At 47.1% G+C, this 24,393-nt stretch overlaps 1 protein-coding gene across 1 annotated transcript in view; it reads right to left on the bottom strand.

The window, feature by feature from the left end:
- Positions 1-233: 233 nt before the first annotated feature.
- OPTN (optineurin) overlaps positions 234-24,393 on the bottom strand; it is a 73,012-nt gene continuing 48,852 nt past the window's right edge. Inside the window, exons 10-14 of the mRNA XM_088468769.1 lie at positions 24,141-24,213; positions 13,498-13,656; positions 11,699-11,823; positions 4,866-4,948; positions 234-3,076 (exon numbers count right to left, since the gene is read on the bottom strand). Coding sequence (XP_088324895.1) covers positions 2,964-3,076; positions 4,866-4,948; positions 11,699-11,823; positions 13,498-13,656; positions 24,141-24,213 — 553 coding nt within the window. The 3' untranslated portion in view covers positions 234-2,963. The remainder of the gene's footprint in view (positions 3,077-4,865; positions 4,949-11,698; positions 11,824-13,497; positions 13,657-24,140; positions 24,214-24,393) is intronic.

Genomic DNA, 24,393 nt, shown 5'->3' with positions numbered 1-24,393 from the left:
CCCAATGCATCCTGGGACCGGAAGACATTGACTGTTTGAAGCCTGGTTTCCTGCAAACCACATATACCCCAAAGTAGTTCCTGTGGACCCTATGGATCCTAAAGAAGTCATTTCTATTTTTTTTTTCTAGTGAAATGTATACTTTGGAGATGTGTTCTGATATGTAAATAAAATTGTTGCACAAGTCCAATAGTCCACATGTGACAAAGGATAATAAAAAAAGCAAAGCAATCTACTTTATAAAATAATTCATAGCAATCCATTTTTATTCAGATTTAATAATTCAGGCTGGCTTTTGCAAAAGCATTATCTGACATTTATAAGGTGTTGTACTGCTGCTCCAAGACCATGCACATACTTAACTAGTAGCTGTGAAGAGACACTATTGTTAGCCTGGCCATATGGATAAGAGGCTACTGATAAGGTAATGGTAGAAGGCTATGGTACAGACATTTAGACCGGTTGTTTGATACACATTCTGTGATTGAGGAAAGTGGATGGCGTGTCATAAAATGTGATTGATTGAAGTGATTAACACGTAAGTATGAAATATAATAAAGAGAAAATTATGAAAATGTGAGACTCTTGATAGATTGAGTAATGCTGTTCACACACTGTATTGCCGGGTGTTGCCTCAAAATAGTGCTATATCATCTAATAATGTTATCAAAACCAATAGGCTCATCATTGGGCATGTTAAAATATGCAGTACAAAAGTTACCGCCATTAGTCTGTGTGTATTTACAACTGGCACTAATACTGGGTATAATGTCTGCCAAGACAGACAGATATTTTATCTGATAGCATGAAATCCAGCAGATATCGTGGCCTTAAGGGGCCTACCCATTACGCGACCTGAAAAACTGAATGTCTAGCGTTCGGTCCTTCAGGTCGCCGAGTGCGGTGCCTGCACTGAACGTCATTCAGTGCAGGAGACCGACCTCCCTATCTGCTAACATGAGGAACCTGACGAGCGTCGTCAGGTTGACCAGCATGTTCGGCAGATAGTCGGGGTCGGCAAGGACCCAGCGTGCATATGCATCACTGGTCCTTGCCGGTTATCCATTAGACGACTTTCTGAACGATTCGCTCAAAACCTCCTGGTTTTGGTCGGATCATTTCAAAAGTCGTCTAATGGATAGGCCCCTTTACACTCTGAGGTATGTCACAGTATATGGCCACACGATATCTGCATTCCTCTCCTGGTGAGGAAACATTTCCCCATTCTTCCCCTGTGAAGGAATAGGGGAAATGTCAGCAGCGGGAGTGCATTCACTGCCAGATGTGGGCAACAAATGATCTGATCAGTCAGGCATGCTGGAAGATTTTTCATGCCCGGCCGTTCGATCATTGCTGATCGGTCATGGTCATACACTATGTAGATTAGCGGATCTGGACAATACTTGCATAATGTATGCCCAGCATGACAGGCCCTAATATGTCTGAGAGAAGAACCTCCAATTTTGCCAAATGTGATGATTTATTGGTGAAATGCTTTTTAACTTTTACCACCTTTGATGGACCTAACTATCATCCTGAAGTCCTGTCCTCTTACAAAACATGCAGAGCAGAATGAAGTCTGTGCTTGCTGGGCATGCAGTGGGATGTACGCATTTCTTTGCTCTGGTAATTCAATTTGTATGTAAGTATTGTTATGTAACAGTGCAAAAAGTCTTGAGCATAGTATATGAAAATGTGCAACTTCAGCCCTTAAAACAATTTTATAAATGAAATTTACAGTGTAAAAAGAGCAGCCTAAAAGGCACATAAGAAGCCACCAGTAGAGACTATAGAACAATTGTGTAGGCTACTTTTTTTTCAGCACAGTTACAGTATTTCTGTAGAATATTAAGTCATAATGAAACCAGCAGTAATAGCTATATTCCAATGCAGCCTGCTTAATATGTTGCCAGTTAGTATTTTCCCTGTCAGTGCATTAACAATTTTTCTAAAATAACATATATACAGCACATTTAATATCCTTTTTGCTTTTAAAAGGAAAATATATTGGTGATAAATTCATAAAAATAATAGAAAAATAGGTGGTGGTATAATAAACAAATTCCATACCCAGGGAGCGGATGCAATATACGTACTGTATATGAAAGTATGTTCTCTGCACTAAGCAAAATATTATTCACAGAGGTAGACTGACAATTGTTGCAGCTGAATACAATTGCTCACTGTAATTTGGATATAAACCAATTGCTCTAGGGGGGAGGTAGTTGGAATATCGGCTGTCGGGACACCGATGCTCAGAATGCCAGCACCAGAATCCCGACAGCTAGCATCCCAACGGTAAGTATTGGGGTTAGAGGAGGGGTTAGGTTTTAGACACTAGGGGGGTGGAGGGTTAGATTTAGGCACTAGGGGGAGGTTAGGTTTAGGGGTACGGGTAGGATACTTACCGACAGGTGTCAGTATCCTAACCCTGTCGGTATGCCGAAGTCCGGATTCTGATCTCCGGCATCCTATACCCAATTCCTGTAGGAAGCTACTGCTCATCAAGTATATACTTATACAAATAAATGCTAAACAATTTTCATATTCTGTTCCACTCACTGTGCAAAACGGTCTGAAGAAATAAAAGATTTCCTGAAACAAATTTTTTCAGGGTTTTCTTTATGACGGTACAATCAATGGCTTGTGCTTTACAGATGATCGCATACAAACTGAGGAAATGTCTGTACATGAATCTGATTAAACACGGAAAGAAGTAATTGGATCCCTCTATTTTCCACAATTAGACAAATGGTTCTCAAACCTGTCTTTGTGTAACCCCAAAAATGTCATGCTTTGCAAGTATTTAATGCATATCTTTTACAATTAATCAATCATTAATGAATACACCTGGATGAAGATGGGGTATAGCTCTAAAATGAGGTTTGGGAAGTAATTAATTAAAATAGATAGTAAGAAGTTTGATCAGTTTCATTAAACTTAAATGATTCATTCTGATATATTTATGTGATACAGTCCATGACATGGATCTGCAGTGTATCAATGTCTGGCACCATGAGCTGACACTTAGGGCACGTGTGTACTGAGAACCGCGGCTGCTCCATGTTCTCTGCTCCTGTAGATAAGAAAAGAGTTTCTTAAAGATTCTGTGTACATAAGAACAACAATTTTTCATCTACTGTATATACAGCAATCAAGGAAATGGACACCCTCATTCTCCTCCAATGATATTTTTTTTTCCAGATACTTAAAATATAAAGTTAGGGCCTGATTCAGCATGGATCACAACTGCTAAAGCGTACGCAGACGGCCGATTGTTACATACTGCTTATACATTGTAGTGCGCGTGCAAGAAGGCATCACTGCGATCACGCAGACCATGGAGAGCCATAGCAGAGTGACTGACAGGCAGTGAGTGTTTGGAGGTGGTGACGTGGAGGAGGGTGGGCGATGGTTGGTGAAAAGCAGGCGTGCCTGGCCGTTTGAACGCCGTTGCATGGGTGTGCATAAATTAGCCTCTGCTATGGCATATGTAGCTTGAGTGCTCACTGCGTACAACGAGGTTAGCAATTTCTGAGTAAGGTCAGTCCTGCTGTAATTCTGCGTGAGGGGCCAATGTTACTCGATGTTACCGATGTATACGCAGGACTGCAAGGTATTACGAATGTGAGATAGCATTGCGATAGCATTCAATACAATATTTTCGCAGCGGAGGGGTGTGTGTAATCGCAGCTGTAATCGCAATAGCGATCCGTAATGAATCAGGCTCTTAGTACACGTTCCCCAATTCATACTATTTTAAAACCCCTAACCAACCATAATGATTTCTGCATCTGGAGTGCTGTTGTCCAATATGTCAGCACACAGGGGAGTGAGTGCAGGTTATCAGGCAACATTAGGTGTGTGTCTACAGAAGTTTTTATTTCATCAAAATTATGCAAATATATAAAAAATAGTTGGCAATGTTCTGTATGCAAGTGTCCAAACTGGTTGTATTTATGTAGTTTGTGGATCTAGTGATGCTTAAAAATTGAAATAATTCTATATGTACATACAAGTCATGTACATAAATCTATTGTATTAGTGGTGAACAGTGGGCTATTCAAGTTGCTGCCCCAGAGGAATAATGACTAGGGGGTCTATTTACTAAGCAGTGTTAGGAGACAGAGTGAAAAGTGATTAGAAAGTGATAAGGTGCCAGCCAATCAGCTCCCAACTGTCATTCATCTCACAGGCTGTGTTTGAAAAATGAAAAACAAAGTGAAAATCTACAAGTTCATAACTGTGATTAATGTTAATATTTCAAAAAGCATTGTTCTCATTCTCTTAAATATCAGTTTTTTTCCACCATTAAAACAGATTAATCCCTATTGCTGGGAGTGATGATAACATGGACATAATACAAATGGACACGGTGGTGCAATGGTTAGCTTACTGCCTCACAGCATTGTGGGGTTTCCTCCCACTATCCAAAAACATATTGATTAGTTAACTGGCTTCTGGCAAAAATGAACCCTAGTGTATGTATATGTGGTAGGGAATATAGATTGTAAGCTCCACTGGGGCTGGAACTCATGTGAATGGCTAAATATTCTCTTGAGTGCTGCGGAATGTATGTGTGTGTGCGCTATATAAATAACTGGTATTAAATAATTATCTCGCTGAAAGCCCCTGTTACCTAATTTACCAACATCAAATTATGCACAAAATTTGTAACTTAGTGCAAGTTACATAATAAAATAATGTGTCCAACTGCATTTTGACAGAAGAAAATGAAATGCTTGGTGACTGTTAAATTTGAGTGCAAATTTTGTACATAAAATGCAGTGATAATAAATAGGCCTTAAAGAATAATTGTATGTAGATTATAATTTTGACACCACTGTGTCAGTGTAATAATTTACCTCTTGACACAAGGGTTGCACTGTCACCACTATCCGATGGCCTGGTTGATCTATGTCGCCACTGAAGTTGTTCTATGGATTGCCTAAAAGGAAAGTCATACAGCAGTGGGTTTCTACTCTGTGACCAGTTAAATAAAATAAAAAAACAACATTCAATACACCATTTGCTGCTGCTCTTATTCTCTGGGATTGGAACCATAATCAGTGTGCATATCAAGTTCATAGTGTGCCAAAGACTGGCAAAAATAATTTATTGCCAGCTTACAGGCCCCAGCTTAGTAGCAAGTATACTAGGAAGTTACTGTCATTTATTAAAACAGGATTTTGGTACTTACCGTTAAATCCATTTCTCCGATTCCACAGGGGACACTGGAGCTTCATGACAGTGGGGTATAGACGGTGGGTTGAGTTGAGCCTGGCACTTTAAAAATCTACAAGTGTGACTGGCTCCTCCCCCTCTATGCCCCATCAACCCCAGTTTTAAAGAACTGAGCCCGAGAGGAGACGGAGAACAGACTGAAGAACAGAGAAGGAGAACAGGAAAAGAAACATCCAACATACTGACACACTGCAAGAACACAGCAGGCTGCAGTGATAAACAGTCACACAATAAAACAGACAAAACTGCAACAGAACTGAAGCAGAACAAACAACTGAGAACAGGCAAGAAGCACTGGGTGGGCGTCCAGTGTCCCCTGTGGAATCGGAGAAATGGATTTAACGGTAAGTACCAAAATCCTGTTTTCTCCTTCATCCACTAGGGGACACTGGAGCTTCATGACAGTGGGGACGTCCCAAAGCTACCCTCCTGGGGGGGAGAGTGCTGAACGCCCTGCAATACACTACGACCAAAATTTGAAGCAGAAGCCGCAAAAGTGTCAAATCTGTAGAAACGTACAAAAGTATGAACCGAAGACCACGTCGCTGCCCTACAAAGCTGTGAAGCCGAGACACCTCTACGTGCCGCCCAAGAAGTACCCACAGAGCGCGTAGAATGCGCAGAAATGGATACCGGCGGTGGTCGAGCAGAAGCAACATATGCCTGACGAATAGTCAGACGAATCCACCTGGCCAAAGTTTGTTTAGACGCCGGCCAGCCACGCCGATTAGCATCATAAAGGACGAATAGAGCCTCTGATTTACGTAGCCCCTCAGTACGGGACACATAAATGCGAAGTGCCCGAACCACATCCAAGGAGTGAGAATCCCCAGAAGAGTCCGACAACGCTGGCACTACAATCGGCTGATTCAGATGAAAACCCGAGACCACCTTGGGCAAAAAGGAAGGCCGGGTACGAAGTTCCGCCCGATCTTCGTGAAAAATCAAGTAAGGGGAACGGCAGGACAAGGCTCCAAGTTCCGACACACGTCTGGCCGAAGCCAGGGCCAATAAAAGGATCATCTTCCAAGTCAAATACTTCAATTCCACCTCCTGCAAAGGCTCAAAGGTGGATGACTGAAGAAAAGATAAAACAAGATTCAGGTCCCAAGGAGCCGTGGGTGGCACAAAGGGGGGCTGAATTCTAAGAACCCCTTGAAAAAAGGTCTGAACCTCCGGAATCAGAGCTAGGCGACGCTGGAAAAAAATAGAAAGAGCAGAAATCTGCACTTTAAGCGATCCCAAGCGTAACCCCGCATCGAGGCCTTTTTGAAGAAAAAGAAGAAGACGTGGTAAATGAAAAGAGGAAGTGGAGGATCCACGACCTTCACACCAGGAGATATAAGCCCTCCAAATGCGATGATAATGCGCTGATGTTACCGGTTTTCTAGCCCTAAGCATGGTAGGAATGACCGACCTAGGAACTCCATGGCTTCTTAGGATGGCGGTCTCAATAGCCACGCCGTTAAACGAAGCCGCCGTAAATCCGGGTACACACATGGACCCTGTTGTAGAAGGTCCGATCGTAGCGGAAGATGCCAAGGTTCGTCTGCCAGAAGGAATAAAAGATCGGAGTACCAAACCCGACGAGGCCAATCCGGAGCCACTAGGATGACGGTGGACGACTCTCGTTTGATCCGCTTGAGAATCCGAGGGAGGAGCGGAAACGGTGGGAACAGGTACACAAGGCTGTACGGCCAAGGGATCAGTAAAGCATCCGCTCCCACCGCTGCCGGATCCATGGTCCTGGAGCAGTAAAGGGGTAGTTGATGATTTATCCGAGATGCCATCAGGTCTATCTGTGGCTTCCCCCATCTGCAAACCAGTTGATGAAAGACCTCGGGATGAAGGGACCACTCCCCGGGATGAAGATCCTGACGACTGAGGTAGTCCGCTTCCCAGTTGTCGACCCCCGGAATAAACACTGCTGAAATGACCTCTACGTGTCTTTCTGCCCACAGAAGGATGCGACTGGCTTCTCTCATTGCCATCCGACTGCGGGTTCCCCCTTGGCGATTTATGTATGCCACTGCCGTGGCGTTGTCTGATTGTATCCGAACCGGAAGTCCTCGTAACAGAGGAACAGCCTGTATCAAAGCTCTGTAGACTGCCCGCAGTTCGAGAACATTGATTGGTAAGAGGGACTCCTGCTGCGACCAAAGCCCCTGGAAGTGATTGTCCAGAACCACCGCTCCCCATCCGCGGAGGCTGGCGTCCGTGGTGACCAAGGTCCAATTCCAAATTCCGAAGCGGCGACCCGCTAACAGATGCTCCGTCCGAAGCCACCAGAGCAAGGATATGCGGGTCCGGGGAGACAGACGCACCAGCCGATGCATCTGTAGGTGGGACCCGGACCACTGAGACAGAAGATCCAGTTGAAATATTCTGGAGTGAAATCTGCCGAATTGGATGGCCTCGAAGGAAGCCACCATTTTCCCCAGGAGACGTATGCAAAGATGCACAGATACTTTCCTGGGTCTGAGCACTAGACGAACCAGCTCCTGTATGGCTATGGCCTTGTCCCTTGGCAAGAATATACGAAGCAGAACAGTGTCTAGAATCATTCCTAGGAACTGAAGTCTCTGGGACGGCATCAACTGAGACTTCTGGAAGTTCACAATCCATCCATGTTGAATGAGAATCTGATGTGTAAGGGACACTTGGTGTAAAAGGACTTCTGCCGTCGGAGCCTTGATGAGTAAATCGTCTAGGTACGGAACTATCGTCACCCCCCGAGAGCGCAAGTGAGACACCATGACGGCCATCACTTTGGTGAATACCCTGGGAGCTGACGAGAGACCGAATGGCAGGGCCTGAAACTGGAAATGAGCTTCCCTGATGGCAAATCTGAGGAAAGCCTGGTGAGGAACCCAAATTGGGACATGCAGATAGGCGTCCTTGATATCTATCGACACCAGAAACTCTTCTGCCTCTAGTCCTGCAATGACAGAATGGAGAGATTCCATCTTGAACCTGTGAAATGAAAGATACTGGTTCAATGATTTCAGATTCAAAATGGGTCTGACTGACCCATCTGGTTTCGGAACCACAAAAAGGTTTGAGTAAAACCCTTGTTGCCTTTGTGCAGTGGGAACCGCCACAAGGACCTCGGCCAGCAAAAGTTTCTCGATCGCTTGACGCAAAATTAGTTGCTTCAAGGGATCGACGGGCAAACCTGTTGTAAAATAACGCCGAGGAGGAGTGAAAGCGAACTCGATCTTGTACCCCTGAGATACCAGATTTCGAACCCAAGTGTCTGGAGAAGTCAGTCTCCAAACCTCCGAGAAACGCTGGAGGCGTGCCCCCACCTTCGGATTTCCGAGATGGGATGGGAGCCCGTCATGCCACAGGCTTGTCTGCTGGCTTGGGATCTGGACGGCGGCCAATATTTGCTTGACGTCCTCTAGTACGGCCTCCTCGCCCCGCTGAAGACGAACCTCGCGATCGTCCCTGAAATCTTGCCGATGCTCGAAAGGAACGAAAGGAAGGTCCCCTAAACGAGCGACGCGGAGGAGGTGCTGATGAAGGTAGAAAAGTACTCTTACCTCCAGTGGCCAGCGAAATCCATTTGTCCAGCTCTGGACCAAATAAAATATCGCCTGTGAAAGGAAGAGCTTCCACTGCTCTTTTTGACTCCGCATCCGCTTGCCAGGCACGAAGCCAAAGTGCCCGGCGAGCAGAGACCGCAGAAGCAGAAATCCTAGCGCCTACCTGGCCGATATCTCTGGAGGCGTCTCCTAAGTATACAGCAGACTCCTGAATATGTTCTGCCAAGGTAATCAGATCTGCTCGCGGAGTGCTGGATCTAAGACCCTCAGTCAATTGTTCCGCCCACTTTTCCACAGCCTTGTTGACCCAAGATCCTACCAAGGCCTGGGCGGAGAAGTGCACCTGCGGCCGTATAAATGGATTTCAAAGTGGTTTCTAATCTCCGCTCTGAGGTTTCCTTCAATGTAGTAGCTCCTGGAACAGGTAACGTGGTCTTCTTTGACAACCGAGAAACCGAAGAATCCACAGGTGGCGGGGTCTCCCACCTCTTCCTATTTTCCGCAGGAAATGGGTAAAGAGAGAAGAAACGCTTAGGAATCTGGAATTTACGGTCCGGATTCTGCCAGGCTGCCGTCATCTGTTCATCCAACTGGAGAGAAACAGGGAATGTGACGGCCATCTTCTGTGACCTGGCAAATAAGGAGTCTTCTAACGATTCTGGAGCTTCCTGGCCAGAAATCTTAAGAACTTCCCTTACCGCTAGAATGAGTGCGTCAATACCTTGCAATGCCTCAGGTTCTTGTGAGTAAGTCTCTACGTCTGATTCGTCCAGCATCTCCCCTTCCTCCTGAGACGAGTGATCCGCTGCCGAATCCTCATCCGACTGGAGAACCGCCGGAAGAGCCCTCTTTTTAGAAGAGCGACTTACCGTAGCTTCAGGAGCTTTAGACGCAGAACCCATCACTTGAGCAAGGCTATTCACCGAGCGGACTAAATTCTGAGCCCACGCTGGTTCTGCTAGAAAAGAAGGGTGAGATGTGCCAGGTAGATCTCTGGCAGACTCCCGTTCCCTACGGGAAGCGGCTAATTCAGAAGAAAGGTCCGCCATGACCCCAGCCAAACTATTTATGAAGGAGGGAGTGACAGACTGCGTGTTAGCACTGTCTGCTTCACATGTCTCGCACAGGGAAGACCCTTCGGAGCGAGCATGGGTAAACTTCTTCCTGCACTTAGTGCAGGCAAACAGCTTTTGTGATGCAGTTTTTTCTGTCCTGGATGTCATCATGTACTCACAGACAAGCACCACATACAATTCAGGAATGCAGAAGAAGTATAGGGAGAAGCAGAATTACAATAATAATGCTACTCAAGTATGGGAGCAGACAGAGCAATAAGGGAGGAGCAGAATTTCAATAATAATGCTACTCAAATTGCATGCAGAGCAGTATAAGAGGAGCAGAATTTCAAGAAAATGCAACTCAGTAACAGGGGCAGACAGGCATATAAGGGAGGAGCAATCAATAGGACCAGAAAGTAGTTAAAACCACCCTCTGTATTTACAGACCCCCTGTAGATGCTCTCATCTGCTCCTCTCCCCCTCCGCTCAGTGCCTGCAGTCTGAGGCGCCACTCCCGTTCAGAGCGCGCCAAACTAGCCCAGGCAGTGAAGGAGGAAGAGGAGGAGGGACCCATAAGCTCCTCCCCTAATAGCCGCCGCTTTGTATGCGCGCGGCATACACTTATACAGTGGGACGTTCTGTCCCCGCACTAACAGCGGGGGCAAGCGGCACGACCGCCCCAGTGATAACCGTGCCGGTGCCTTTTACACAAGCACCGGCACGCAGAGGCAGGACCGCTGTGAGCGCGCCTACCTAACAGCCAGCGCCGGTGTTCTATCACAACACCAGCGTGGCAACTGACAGCGGGGCTGACAGCCGCGCGCTGTTTTCAGACCCAGCAGTTATTTTCACCTCTCCTGCTAGTCAGGAGAGGTGTGCTACTCACCGAGCTGCTGCGGCCAGAGCGCTGGGCAGTGAGGGGAGAGCGGGGACCCGGACACAAGCCAGTGGTAGCTGTGGCGGGCCCCGCTGAGTCTGATGACTCCTAACTGCCTAAAGCAGCCTCCCCTCCATAGGGTGACCGGACACAGGCTGCAGTAGCCGTGTGGTCCCCTCTCTGGCGGCTCCCACGATGCAGGCAGACTGTCACAGCTAACAGTCTGCCTGTCCTCTTGCTTGATTCTTTTACAAATCATATAAAAATTAATATAAGGGCTGGAGACAGCCCCTGTGCACCGGCTCTACTCGGGCACATTCTAAAAACTGGGGTTGATGGGGCATAGAGGGGGAGGAGCCAGTCACACTTGTAGATTTTTAAAGTGCCAGGCTCAACTCAACCCACCGTCTATACCCCACTGTCATGAAGCTCCAGTGTCCCCTAGTGGATGAAGGAGAAAGTATGGTATACTCAGCATTCTTTCTACAAGCAGTCATGATTCTATTATACTAGCTTAAGCCGGGTACACAGTATATTATATGTCGACATATCGTCCACATCGGCCAGTGTGTACCCACTATGTCGCTGACGATGTGCACTCCCGCGCATCGTCAGCAACATCGCCAGTCAGACCTGCATGCAGGTCCGACGTGCAATATTGACGCTCCCGTCATCGGCAAGTGTGTACGCCCTTACCGATGCCGGCACCCCCGCCGGATCCCAACGTTAACGAGGTCGGTACACACTAGACATCGTCTAGAGTGGCCTATTACTGCACTGAACAATCTTGCCTAAGTACTTGGCAATAATGGATTTACTGTATAATATTATTCTGTTACATTCTAGTAGAATAATGAAATTCAGTGTTGGAAACATGCAGTTATATTCACAAGCAGTCATGATTCTATTATACTGGCTTAAGCCTGGTACAGACTAGACGATATACAGTTATATTCACGATAAACTATTACCTATCGCCCGTGCCTTCATTCTCTTGTAGCATGTACGCCAGGCGTGCTGCCAACTGCTCCTTCTCTTGATGAATAGTTTCTCTAGCAAGCCTTTCCGCATGAAAATCAGAACAATAAACCTCCATCTGAGTATGACAAACAGAAAATGCACAGTGCATTAAGGAATTAGAGATGTTGGTATTATGCCATATATTCGCAATACAATCATATGGTAATGTATGGGAGCAAATAACAATAGAAATTTGCTCCCAAACACTGGAAAATTAACCAGATTTTCCTTCCCACCAGACAGATTGGACAGATATATCTTTAGTTGTGTATGGGCCAACAAAGTCCTTGACAAATGTAATAAACCGAAACGTTGAACTAACTGCGAGTGGTAGCAGTTGTACTTATTTGCATCTAAAAAGACCCGGAGTGCCGCCCATTATTGCCAGACTTTATTATATTTTTTTGGGGAGGGCACCCAGGCAACATATTAATTCTACACTGGAGTGCCGCTTCATTCAAATATATATCTATATATTTTCATTTCCTTTTTTTTGTAGGAAACAGTTAGCGTCTTTTTTGCCCAAAACTGCGTCTTTACTTGCGATATGATGTGACTAAGAAGCACAAGAAGACTGCACTGTTCAATTTGATATGCAACACTTGTATGTCTGTGTGTGACAGAGTCTGTATACGAAGCACAACGGACTTTGGCATGGAAAAAAGCAGCCATCGCTGCATTATAGCACTTCGTACACAGATTCAAACTTAGTCGCACACAGCTATAACAGTGTTGCATATCAAATTAATCTCACTTTTGGGGCAAAAAAGACGCACAGGAAAAGGTGTTAGGGGTATATTGATACACAAAATAAGAAGACAAAAAAACATGTACTCCAAAGTGTGGAATAGGGGAGTGCTGCACCTTGTGTATGGACACAGCAAATGCCGACCCCCCCCCCCCCCCCCCCCCCAAAAAAAAATGACTACCATCGGATATTGTAGTTCTGAAAATATGTCTAACAGCAGCATTTGGAGACTGGTTGATTGTACTAGCGCTGATTCAATTGCTCAGTATGTAGCTGTCAGCCAAACAAAAATATGGCATTTAATTCCACACTATTTATTCCCACACAGCTCATTGGTTACACATTAAAACCAATCAAGTACACCTTGAAAGGCTACAAAAAAAAGAAAAGGCAGAATGAGGATTGACAAGTGGAGGTCTATGTAAAATAAAATGTTTTGGGGTGTTTTAATAAAATCTTCACCACAATACTAGCAGACTCATTAGGCTTGAAGTTACTTTGAACGAGAACCAATTCCTCTAAGGAATTAGAAGACAAAGCTAACCGTAAGTAAAGTGTGGGGTTAAATAGACAGTAGCTCTTCTCTTTGCTGTTCGGATAATATTATACACCATTTGCACTATTGTACAACTATTGTGTTCATTGCATTTGTATCATTGTTCATTGTGATGTCTATAAATGTGACACTTGACGCTTCAATAAAAAATTTGTTTATAAATAGACAGGAGATTTTATTACCAGCAAGTGAGTTTACAATTGTTAAATCAGCTATCCAGATACCAAGTATATAGCAATGCTATCAGACTATGGAGCGTTTATGTCTAAGAAGGCCCTAAACATGCCTGGCTTGTATTACTCTAGCATTTTGCACCTTTATTTATTGTGCAGTATACGATGTGATGAGCTTTGATTACATGTACTGTTATGTATGCTAAAAGAGGGTGCTATAGCCTAATAAGCAATGTTAAAAAAAATTTGTGGACTGTCATGCGTCAGCCTCACCTGAGCGCGAAGAAGAGTAATGGTCTCCATATCCTCCTGGTGTAGGATTTTTATTTCCTTCATTTCATCAATCTCTAGCTGCTTTTTAGCCAGTGCTTGCTCACATGCATCCAACTTTTGTTGCAGCTCACAGAACTGCACTTTGGGAACCTTTTCAGCCTAAACATGAAATAAAACAGCTATGTATAGTCAGGTTTTATAATGAAAAACAGAAGAAAACAAAAACTGTACTGCGAAAGTTCTACAGATAATACAGGGCGGTACACAGTCTCCATACATAGGAAAGATTAACACGTTAATAAAAAATTTAACTTTATTCACAAACCGCAGATACCCTTTAAAAATGCCATTGTCAAAACAAATCGTTCTGATGGCCAGATCAGGAAGCAGTTGCAAGAAGCAAAGGACTTTAACAGGATACATGGCAAGGAATCACACACTACATGGTTGCAAAATTAATTAAGAGGTTCAAGGGGACTGTAGGTGTTACAGGCCAATTGAGAAATGGTCATCCACGTACATTAACTGATGAATGTTGAAAGAAAAAAAAAGGAGGTAATTTTCCTTATTTATGTGGACGTTTTGACCACCCTGTACAGTGAAGGATAAATACTTTTGTGCCTAGTAGCTTGATGGATGATATGATTGTTATACTTTTACTTTCTGTTGAATCCATTTATCTGAATCAAGATGCAGGTAGCAGACTGGCGGACGGCATGCCGCTGGTCTAAATCCCAACGGTGGAAGCCCGACACGGAACTTAAGATAGGCGTTGAAATACCGACGCCCATCTTAATCCCGACACCGAAATACAGACAGACGACAGTCCAAACGAGGTAAACTGGGGGCGTCTTAGCCGTTAGCTGCGGGGGGAGGAGGGGAGGGGGAGGAGTGTTAGGTTTAGGCAGCAAAGCGGGGTTAGCGTTGGGTTTTGAGGGGGGTGGTTAGGGTTAGGCACGAAGGGGGGAAACTTAGGTTTAAGCACTAACGAGGAGGGTTAAGAATAGGGTACGGAGTGGGGAGGGTTAGGCTACAAGAAGGGAGGGTTAGGGGGAGGGTAAGTATACTTACCCAAACCCTCTCAGGATACCGTCCATCGGGATGCTGCTGTCGGTATTTTGACAGGAGGCATCCGGACTGCTATTATTACATACCCATTACTCTGAATCTAGTGGTGGATTTCTCCACAGTATGCAGTATGTTTAGAGAAACAAAGAAAGGCCAGACTCCTCACAGTTAACTTAATTCCCTTTTCTGTAATACAGTTATGTTTACACATACTGTAGCAAACAACAAGGGTACAAACCAACTACCAAAGGAGAAACAAGAAAAAGCAACAGGTCTGACTCCAAGGCAGACACTTCTCTGCTAAAAAGACAAAGGGCTAAACAGTCAAACTCTGGGAAAGATGTGTGTATCCCCTATTGGATTCAGAGAAATGGGTTTACCAGTGAGTACAGGAATACAATTTTCTTCTTTATCCATCTTGTGGACAGAAGCTGATAATGAGCAGACAGGCACTGCGACCGGCGCATACGCACAAACACCGGCTTGCATTGGCTGTAGCCTCTAGAAGCCAGGTAGGACTGACAGGAAGGCAGGAGAGTGACTTTCCATTAGAAGCGCTCTCTCTGCTAATCGCAGTCCGGAATGACAGTCCCAGTCAGAATAAAACACCTCCCCCTGGGAATGCCTGTCTGGCGTTTGATCAGTAGGTAATGCTTGCCATTGAAGACACCCAGTGCACAAACTCACCGGTTAACTACAGTGGGGGTGACAGATTTTACTGGGGGGGCTGCAATTCCTAGGTAAAATCCATCACGGATGGGCAGATTTTCACATATTAGGCATATATGGGGCTTTAATAGTCTGGGAGCTTAGACTGACTGGCTGGCTAGCTTTTGTTTAGGCTTAGTGGAATTCTAGGGGTCAGGCAAGCTGCAAGTGCAGGCAAAACCCCCCAAGCTATTTGGAGATTAATGTAATACAGAACCTAGATGCTATGTAGACAAAATTAATCCAGGCAAAAATAAACAAGGTACTATACTGGCAGAGAAAGTGGTTTGGTCATCAGAAGGATGCTGAAAAGCCCTAATGCTAGCGCCTTGGAGTTCCAATGAAGCCAATTCAATTCAACAGGGGAAAAGAAGCAGTCACTCTACTCCTGCAGTGAAGAGTCCTACAAAGGTGACAACCAGGGGGATCCAATCCTCACTGAAGTAATAGTACAGGGTAGGTTAGGTTAAAAGGTCCTAAAAATATTGATAAGTAGGGAGAGATGATTGCTGATGTAAAACAGTGAACACCTGCTAGCCCCATAAGCTGAGGGCACAAAAAAACTAAGCTCCCTTGTAATATTATTATTATTCTTGATTTATAATGACATTTTGCTGTATAATATGAGATATGGTAAGAACTTACCCTTGTTATCTCTATTTCTACGAAGTCCATAGGGTTCCACAGGATACCTTGGGGTATAGGTGTGACGTCAGTCGCAGGGCACCAAAGAGTTAAGCTTTCAGCCTCCAAGGATGCACTAGGTCCCCCTCCTATACCCCGCCCCCGGGCCAAGGCACCTCAGTTAGTTACCAAGCCATAGGCCGGAGGAGGAGAAGGAAGAGAGAGAACAAAGATCTGGACACATACAAGAATCACATTCTCACCAGAGGGAGACGGAAAACCGGTGACCAGAGCAAAGCCCATCTGCAGCACAGGTGCGACAGGGCGGGAGTCCTGTGGAACCCTATGGACTTCGTAGAAATAGAGATAACAAGGGTAAGTTCTTACCATATCTCATATTTTCTACTTCAGGGTCCATAGGGTATCCACAGGATACCTTGGGGATGTCCCAAAGCAGTATCCTTTAAGGGTGGGGACGCTCCTGTGCAGAAAGGAGAATCCGCCGTCCGAAGGAAGCATCCTGAGAGGCGAAGGTGTCAAACCTGTAATACCTCACGAAGGTATGGACAGAAGACCACGTAGCAGCCTTGCAGATCTGAACTGCCGAGGCACCACGTCGAGCTGCCCACGAAGGACCCACAGACCTAGTGGAATGAGCCTTCAGAGAAGGAGGGACCGGTAGGCCTTCATGAAGATAAGCTTCAGAAATAGCCATACGGATCCAGGCTGCCAAAGTTTGCTTTGAAGCAGGCCAACCCTTTTTACGGAAGCCATAGAGGACAAACAAAGCGTCCGACTTCCTAAACGAAGAAGTGCGGTCAACATAAGTCCTGAAGGCCCGCACAACATCCAAAGAGGCCTCACCCACGGAAAGACCCGGTGAGTTAAAGGCCGGAACAACTATTTCCTCGTTAACATGAAACTGGGAAACAACTTTGGGAAGAAACTCGGGCCGAGTGCGGAGCACTGCCCTGTTCCCATGAAAAACCAAGAAAGGGGGTCTACAAAAAAGAGCCCCTAACTCAGAAACACGTCTGGCCGAAGCAATGGCCAGAAGGAAAACAGTCTTAGCTGTTAGCCATTTAATATCCACTGAGCCCAGTGGTTCAAACGGCGGTCCTTGGAGAGCCCTCAGGACCACAGCCAAATCCCAAGGCGCCACAGGTGGAACAAACGGCGGCTGAATACGGAGAACACCTTGCATAAAGGTGCGCACATCCAGGATTGTAGCAATCCTACGGTGAAACCAGACAGATAGGGCCGAAACCTGTACCTTCAAAGAAGCAAGGCGAAGCCCATGATCTAGTCCCGCTTGCAGGAAGGCGAGAATCCGAGACAGATGAAACTCCCGCGGTGCATAACCTCTCGGTCGACACCACTGGAAGAACGTATGCCACACGCGATGGTATATCCTCGCGGAAGACGGTTTCCGAGCTCGTAACATGGTACGCACCACAGAGCTGGAAAACCCCCGGGACCTCAGCATGGCCGTCTCAACAGCCACGCCGTCAAAGACAGCCGAGTCAGGTCCGGGTGAAGACAAGGACCCTGAGACAGAAGGTCCGGTCGTAGCGGCAACCGCAGAGGACTGTCCACGGACAGACCCTGAAGGTCTGAGAACCAGTGCCGTCTGGGCCACGCAGGAGCTATCAACAGGAGCGTCCCTCCTTCCTGTTTGAATTTCCGGATTACCCATGGAAGAAGGGAGACCGGAGGGAACAGGTATGTGAACCTGAACGTCCACCGGACGGACAGAGCATCCACCAGAGACGCCCCTTCGTCTCCTGTGCGAGACCCGTACACCGGCAACTTGTTGTTGTGCCGGGACGCCATGAGGTCGATTTCTGGAAGACCCCACCTGTCCACCAGTAGTTGAAAAACGTCCGGGTGCAGGGACCATTCCCCTGGATGAACGTCCTTGCGACTTAGAAAGTCCGCCTCCCAATTTAGCACTCCCGGGATGAAGACCGCTGATATGGCCGGAAGATTGCGCTCCGCCCAAACCAGGATCCGAGAGACCTCTACGAGAGCCGCCCGACTGCGAGTTCCTCCTTGCCTGTTTATGTAGGCCACTGTGGTAGCATTGTCCGACTGGATCTGCACCGGGTGACCCTGGAGAAACCACTGTGCCTGCAGGAGAGCATTGAAGACCGCACGGAGTTCCAAGATATTTATTGGAAACTCCGCTTCTGTCGGCGTCCACCTGCCCTGGAACAAGTGTGGACCCGAAACTGCTCCCCAGCCCCGAAGACTGGCGTCCGTTGTCAACAGGACCCAATTTGGAACCCAGAACGGACATCCCTTGTTGAGGTGGGTCGTGTTTAACCACCACGCAAGGGACAGGCGAACCTCCGGGGTGAGCACAATCGTCTGGAACTTCAGAGACTGAGGCAGCCCGTTCCACTTGGACAGGATCAGGTGCTGCAGAGGTCTGGAGTGGGCGTATTCCACCATGTCGAACACCGACACCATGGAGCCCAGTAACCTCATCGCCGAGTGTAAGGACACCCGGCGGCTGTGCAGACAACTGCGCACCCTTGACTGTAAAGCAGAGATCTTGTCCTCCGTCACGAAGATCCTTTGCTGTCCCGAGTCCAATAAGGCTCCAAGATGCAGAATCCTCCAAGACGGGATTAGAGTGGACTTCTGCCAGTTGATTAGCCAGCCGTGCCGTTGCAGCCGTGCAATGGTCAGGTCCAAGTGGTGTAACAGGAGCTCTGGAGATCCTGCCACCAATAACAGGTCGTCCAAGTACGGCAATATGCGGACTCCTTGCAGCCGCAGAGAAGCCGCCATGACCGCCATCACCTTGGTGAAAACACGTGGTGCTGTCGCCAGGCCAAAAGGTAACACCCGAAACTGGAAGTGGTCGCTGCGGATTGCAAACCGAAGGAACTCTTGATGGCGCAAAAGAATAGGGACATGCAGGTAAGCGTCCTGTATGTCCAATGACACCATGTAGTCCCCAGGTTCCAGCGCCAGAATGATGGACCGTAGGGTCTCCATCCGAAACTTCGGGACCCGCAAAGACTTGTTGAGTGCTTTGAGGTTGAGAATCGGACGATATGACCCATTGGGTTTCTGTGCCAAAAATAGATTTAAATAGAAACCCTGGCCCCTCTGGGAGAATGGAACAGACACTATAACTCCAGCCTGGAGCATAGTGTGCAATACCTTCCGCAGCTCCGTAGCCTTGTTCCGGTCTGATGGTAGACCCGTGGTGAAGAATCGAGCCGGGGGTCTGTGCCGGAAGGAGAGGGCGTACCCGTGAGAGACCACCTCCAGAACCCAAGTGTCTGTCGTAGTGAACGACCAACACCGGGAGAACTGCAGCAGGCGGCCTCCCACCCTGGGATCCCCCAAGGGGAGACCCGGACCGTCAGGCCGCAGGCTTGTCATCTGGCTTGGGGGCCGGACGTCTGGTACTCCATGCCTGTTTCCGGGGCTTGACCGATTTCTTAGGGCCAGCCTGTCGAGGAAACGACTGTGGTTTGGGCCTGCCCTGGGCCCTAGATGACCGAAAGGACGATGGTCCAGAACCAGAAGGAGCAGCGGCCGACGGAAGACAAGCAGATTTGGCTGCCGCCAGCGTGGCCACAATCTTATCCAGATCCGGACCGAAGAGAACTTCTCCGGTAAACGGCAACGCTTCCAGACCTTTCTTGGAATCTGCGTCCGCCTTCCAGGATCGCAGCCACAAGGTGCGACGAGCAGCTGCCGCTGCTGAAGAAATTCTAGACACCAGAGTACTAATGTCTAGAGCCGCCTCGCTGATGTAGGTGGCCGAATCACAGAGATTGCCAATCAACTCCGCCTGTTCGGCCGGACAGTCGGATTCAAAAGAAGCCTCTAATGAATCCGCCCAGCGCTCCATCGCTCTGGCAACCCAGCAAATGGCCATAGCCGGCCGTGCTGCCCCCCTGCAAGGGAATAAGCGGACTTCAGGCAGATTTCTACCTTGCGGTCCGTAGCATCCTTAAGGGAGGACATGGATGGCATCGGCAATGTGGCACTACGGACAAGACGGGTCACGTGAGAATCCACCTGTGGAGGGGATTCCCACTTAGCAAAATAATTATCCGCGAACGGATAAGCCACCGCCAGGCGTCTCTGCGGCTGGTATCTTTTGCCAGGTTGTTTCCACGCCTCCTCTAAATGGTCCACCAACTGACCCGAAAGAGGAAAGACTGTGGCATCGCCCTTCACATCTTTGAAAAAGGCATACTTAGATTTAGCCGCTGGGGGAACTTCGTCCTCAATCACCAAGGCTGTGCGGACCGCCCGAATAAGTCCAGGAATATATACTTTGGACTTAGCATCAGCGTCCTTAGTATGGAGAGGTTCCTGATCGTAAGGATCCAGAATCTCCCCATCATCAGACGTCCCTTCGTCATCCTCATAAGGAGCGGACAGAGACGCCACCGGCCTTTTATGAGGCCGCATCACAGACTCCCCTTGCAACACATCCGACAAGTGCTGTACAGAACTCGTCAGGGAGTTAACCCACGCTGGCTCCTGAGAACCCGGGAGCGGGGAAATAGGGAGACTGTGGGGTACCACCAATTGTCGTGGGAACCCCTGCATGGGTGACGACACCACAGACTGCTGGGACAAACCCATCGGAGTAAACGCGGGCTGCGGAGCTAACTGGCCCACTAAAGCTGTTAACGCCTGAGCGAAACAAGCCCAGGGCGGCTCCTGTACCGGTGCTGTAACCGTAATAGGCCACGCCATGGACAAACACTGCCGGCAAAGGCCCTCCGCGCTACCCTCCCCCTCCGCTAACGGTACTTTGCACGTGGTACACTGTAGCCAGAGGGGAAAATCACTTTCAGACATGATGGCACCACGTATGTGACCTCTCTCACCAATTAAGTATTAAATAGGCGAGAGACCACCCTGCAGCACCGCACCGCAAGGGCTTTAGCAGAAAGAACAGGGACAGTAATAAAGCTGACAGTTTAGAGAAGAAAAGTTACAGGCAGCACTAGCACAGTCACATACAATGCAGAGAAATAACAATTCCTGCACTAACAGCGCTGATCACTCAACTACACAGACACAGGGCCTGGTAGGACACAGCGCTGCATACACAGACCTGAGCCACAGCGGAGGAGAGGTATGCGGGGGGACCCAGACCACGATGCTTCCTTCCAGACTTCCAGCAGCGTTCACCATGCGTTGCAGAGAAGATGGCCGCCGAGGAGCAGAGAGAAGCTGGCCTGGGGGAGGAGCGCTGACACAGGACCAGTCAGCACAGTGCAGAGAGGGCTGTGTGCAGCGGGGGAGGCGCCGGCTGTGAGACAGGGAAGGCGCGCTCCCCTGGCATGCATTTAACCCCTGGGACGCCGCAGCGCTACCGCTCTGCTGCGGTCCGCTGTCCCAGGGGGTAGTGGAAAGCGCAGGTTCAGTACCTGGCTCCACGCTGCAGCCAGTCCCCAGGGAGCCCCCTGCCTGGGGACTCAGGACCATGTGACCAGCGGGGACCCACCGCGGGACCCCGCTGCTTACCTTTGTCCCCCTTGGATCCGGCCATGGTCCGGAACATCTGGGGTCACCGCTAGCTGTGATCCCAGATGCTCACCAGCATCCCCGGATCGGTACCGGCGTTCTGGTACCGGCGGGGGTGTAGGGAAGACAGCATGGACGTCAGGACTGACTGTCCATGCTGTACATCCAGATGTGCAGCCACAGCTGCACTGAAGAAAGCTTCAGGGGCTCTTCTAGCCCCCACTCCGACAGGTGCACCCGACGCCGGCCAGGCACCAAACTAAACTGAGATGCCTTGGCCCGGGGGCGGGGTATAGGAGGGGGACCTAGTGCATCCTGGGAGGCTGAAAGCTTAACTCTTTGGTGCCCTGCGACTGACGTCACACCTATACCCCAAGGTATCCTGTGGATACCCTATGGACCCTGAAGTAGAAAGAACATTATAGCATATCAAGATACAAATTACATACATGTAATGGAAGGTAAATATGACTGTCTAAATGAGCTGACAATCTTGTAGGGAATACTTGATACATGAGGATACTGGATATCAATTGTAGCAGCAGTTGGGAAAAGGGCGTATAGCTATTGTAAATCAGCTGCACTCTCATCTTCCAATAATAACTCAAACAAACTGATTGCAGACAGGAATTTCATTCAATATCTGTAGTGACTACAGGTTGGAACAAGAAGAAACAATTTCAAGTGGAAACATGAAATTAGCCAGTTTTAGAAATATTTCACTTGTTCCCCATGTTTAGCAGGCAGTTACTCCCACCAAGGAGGCAGTGGGGCAACAGAGATGGCAACGGCATGGAGAGCTTAGCTGACTATGTACAGCAGCTGTACTGAGATGGTATTCTGCTTCTGGAGATGTTCTAGACAACCGTGTCCTTCGTGTGGACACTCCAATACCACAACATAATTTCCCACTGCCTTCAAAGAGAGTTTTACATTTGTGAGACGTACATTAAAAGGGAGGTAGAGTGGTCTGCGTGTCTACATAATGGAGCACTCTACTGCTCTTTGATGTCAGCAGTATGAAGAGCTGTAAAAAGCCTTTTTTGTCACTGTAAGTGCCCTGCCTTTTGTGGGTTGTACTTAACCCCCACATGGCTGAAGGAAAATATATTTTTGTTCTGTTTTAAGTTTATGTGTCGTTCTCTTTTGACGTTTGACATGTCTTACAAAAGGTGAAAAGCACATTTTGCCCTGACTTGTAGGGCTTGTTCAGACATCATTACTGAAGAGTGTCGTCAGGCAGTGCAGTTTAACTGTGACACTATACAGTACATGAAAAGCCCCTTTTACCTAAATTACAGACCAGGTACCCCCAAGGTAAAATCTGTTACTGCAGTAATTATAATACTAATAATGATGATGAATAAGAATAGAATATTCTTAGCAAAATCTTGCTCTGTATCTTAATTTTGATTAGATTAAATGCAGTATAAATTGCATACAAAGTTACTTTTTATTAGATGGGGTGCTACACACAATTAGAATTTTTTTTAAAGTATTATTATTAACTTCTTTTATTTTTAAGGCACCACAAAGTTTCTGCAGCAAACAATGAAAATACATACAAACAGTGCAGCTTGACATATAACCAATTGTTAATAAACAAGATTATTACTAGCAATTTTTAATTGGTTTACTAGTGCTTAATTGTTGCAACAGTTAACTTACAACTTCCCGGCACTGGGAGAAGATGCTGAAAGCTGCATCTTCTCCCGTAGAAGATGCTGAAAGCTGCATCTTCTCCCGTGAAATCCCCTGGCAACGAGCATAAACCCCCCTTACAATGAGCATAAGCCCCCCTGGCAACGAGCCTGAAACCCATGGCAAGAAGCATAAACCTCATGGCAACGAGCATTTAACCCCTGGCAACGAGCATAAACCCCCTGGTAACAAGCATAAACCCCCTGGTAACAAGCATAAACCCCCTGGTAACAAGCATAAACCCCCTGGTAACAAGCATAAACCCCCTGGTAACAAGCATAAACCCCCTGGTAACAAGCATAAACCCCCTGGCAACAAGCATAAACGCCCTGGCAACAAGCATAAACCCCCTGGCAACAAGCATAAACCCCCTGGCAACAAGCATAAACCCCCTGGCAACAAGCATAAACCCCCTGGCAACAAGCATAAACCCCCTGGCAACAAGCATTAAACCCCTGACAATGAGCAGGTAATTTTAAAGTAATTAGAAGCCTTACTGTGGGGTATAAAATGGTGTCGGGCAAATATGTAAGTGGCACTTTGGTAATAGGCATTACAGTGTGTGGCATAATGTGTAATGGGCATTATGGTGTGTGGAATAATGTAAGTCACTATACCAGGGACTTCTGAGTAGTGCACTGCCTTATGGAGGAGCAAGGACAAACTTAAGGTACAGGAAGAAAGGGCGTGCAAAATTGCTGCCTTGCACCGGGTGACAGATATCCTAGATTCGGCCCTGTCAACAGAGCAACATTTAATATTCTCACAATTTTGAATATGCTAGAATTTAATAGAAAACACTATGAACATCAGTAGAAAGAAACACGACAACAGTCGCATGTGATATCTAGATCTGGCCATCATACTGAAGTCAGGTGTCCCAAACAAGGATTGCCAAGCAGACATGGCGAAAAAAGGACCAATAATTCTAACCGTCAGTAACAGCAGCTATATGTTTAAAGCTCAGGGCAACAAAGGCAATACATCTCATGCACATGAAACCCCACACTAACTATACTGCAAACACTTACTTCTGCCTTTCTTAAGAGATCATAGTCATATTTCTGCTTGTTCGATGTTTCCTGAAGTGCAGTCACCAGTTGCCTTTGGAAGAAAGGGTTACATGTTATTGGGTTTATTGTAAAACAAAAAACAAAAGGATATTAGAAAAAATGTCAGGAGGCGTTAAGTGAGAAGCACACAAAGGGGCCAGTTCAGAGTCAGTCTCTTTTGCATTTCCCTATGGCCATGGCATTATACTTCCTGTCATATGCTAATGCTACA

The sequence above is a fragment of the Taudactylus pleione genome, unplaced genomic scaffold (genome assembly GCF_031769625.1).
Source record: "Taudactylus pleione unplaced genomic scaffold, aTauple2 ptg000086l, whole genome shotgun sequence".
In the NCBI taxonomy this organism is placed as follows: Eukaryota; Metazoa; Chordata; class Amphibia; order Anura; family Myobatrachidae; genus Taudactylus; species Taudactylus pleione.
Note: the sequence above shows the minus strand (reverse complement) of the source record. Positions and strands in the feature narration are given on the sequence as shown.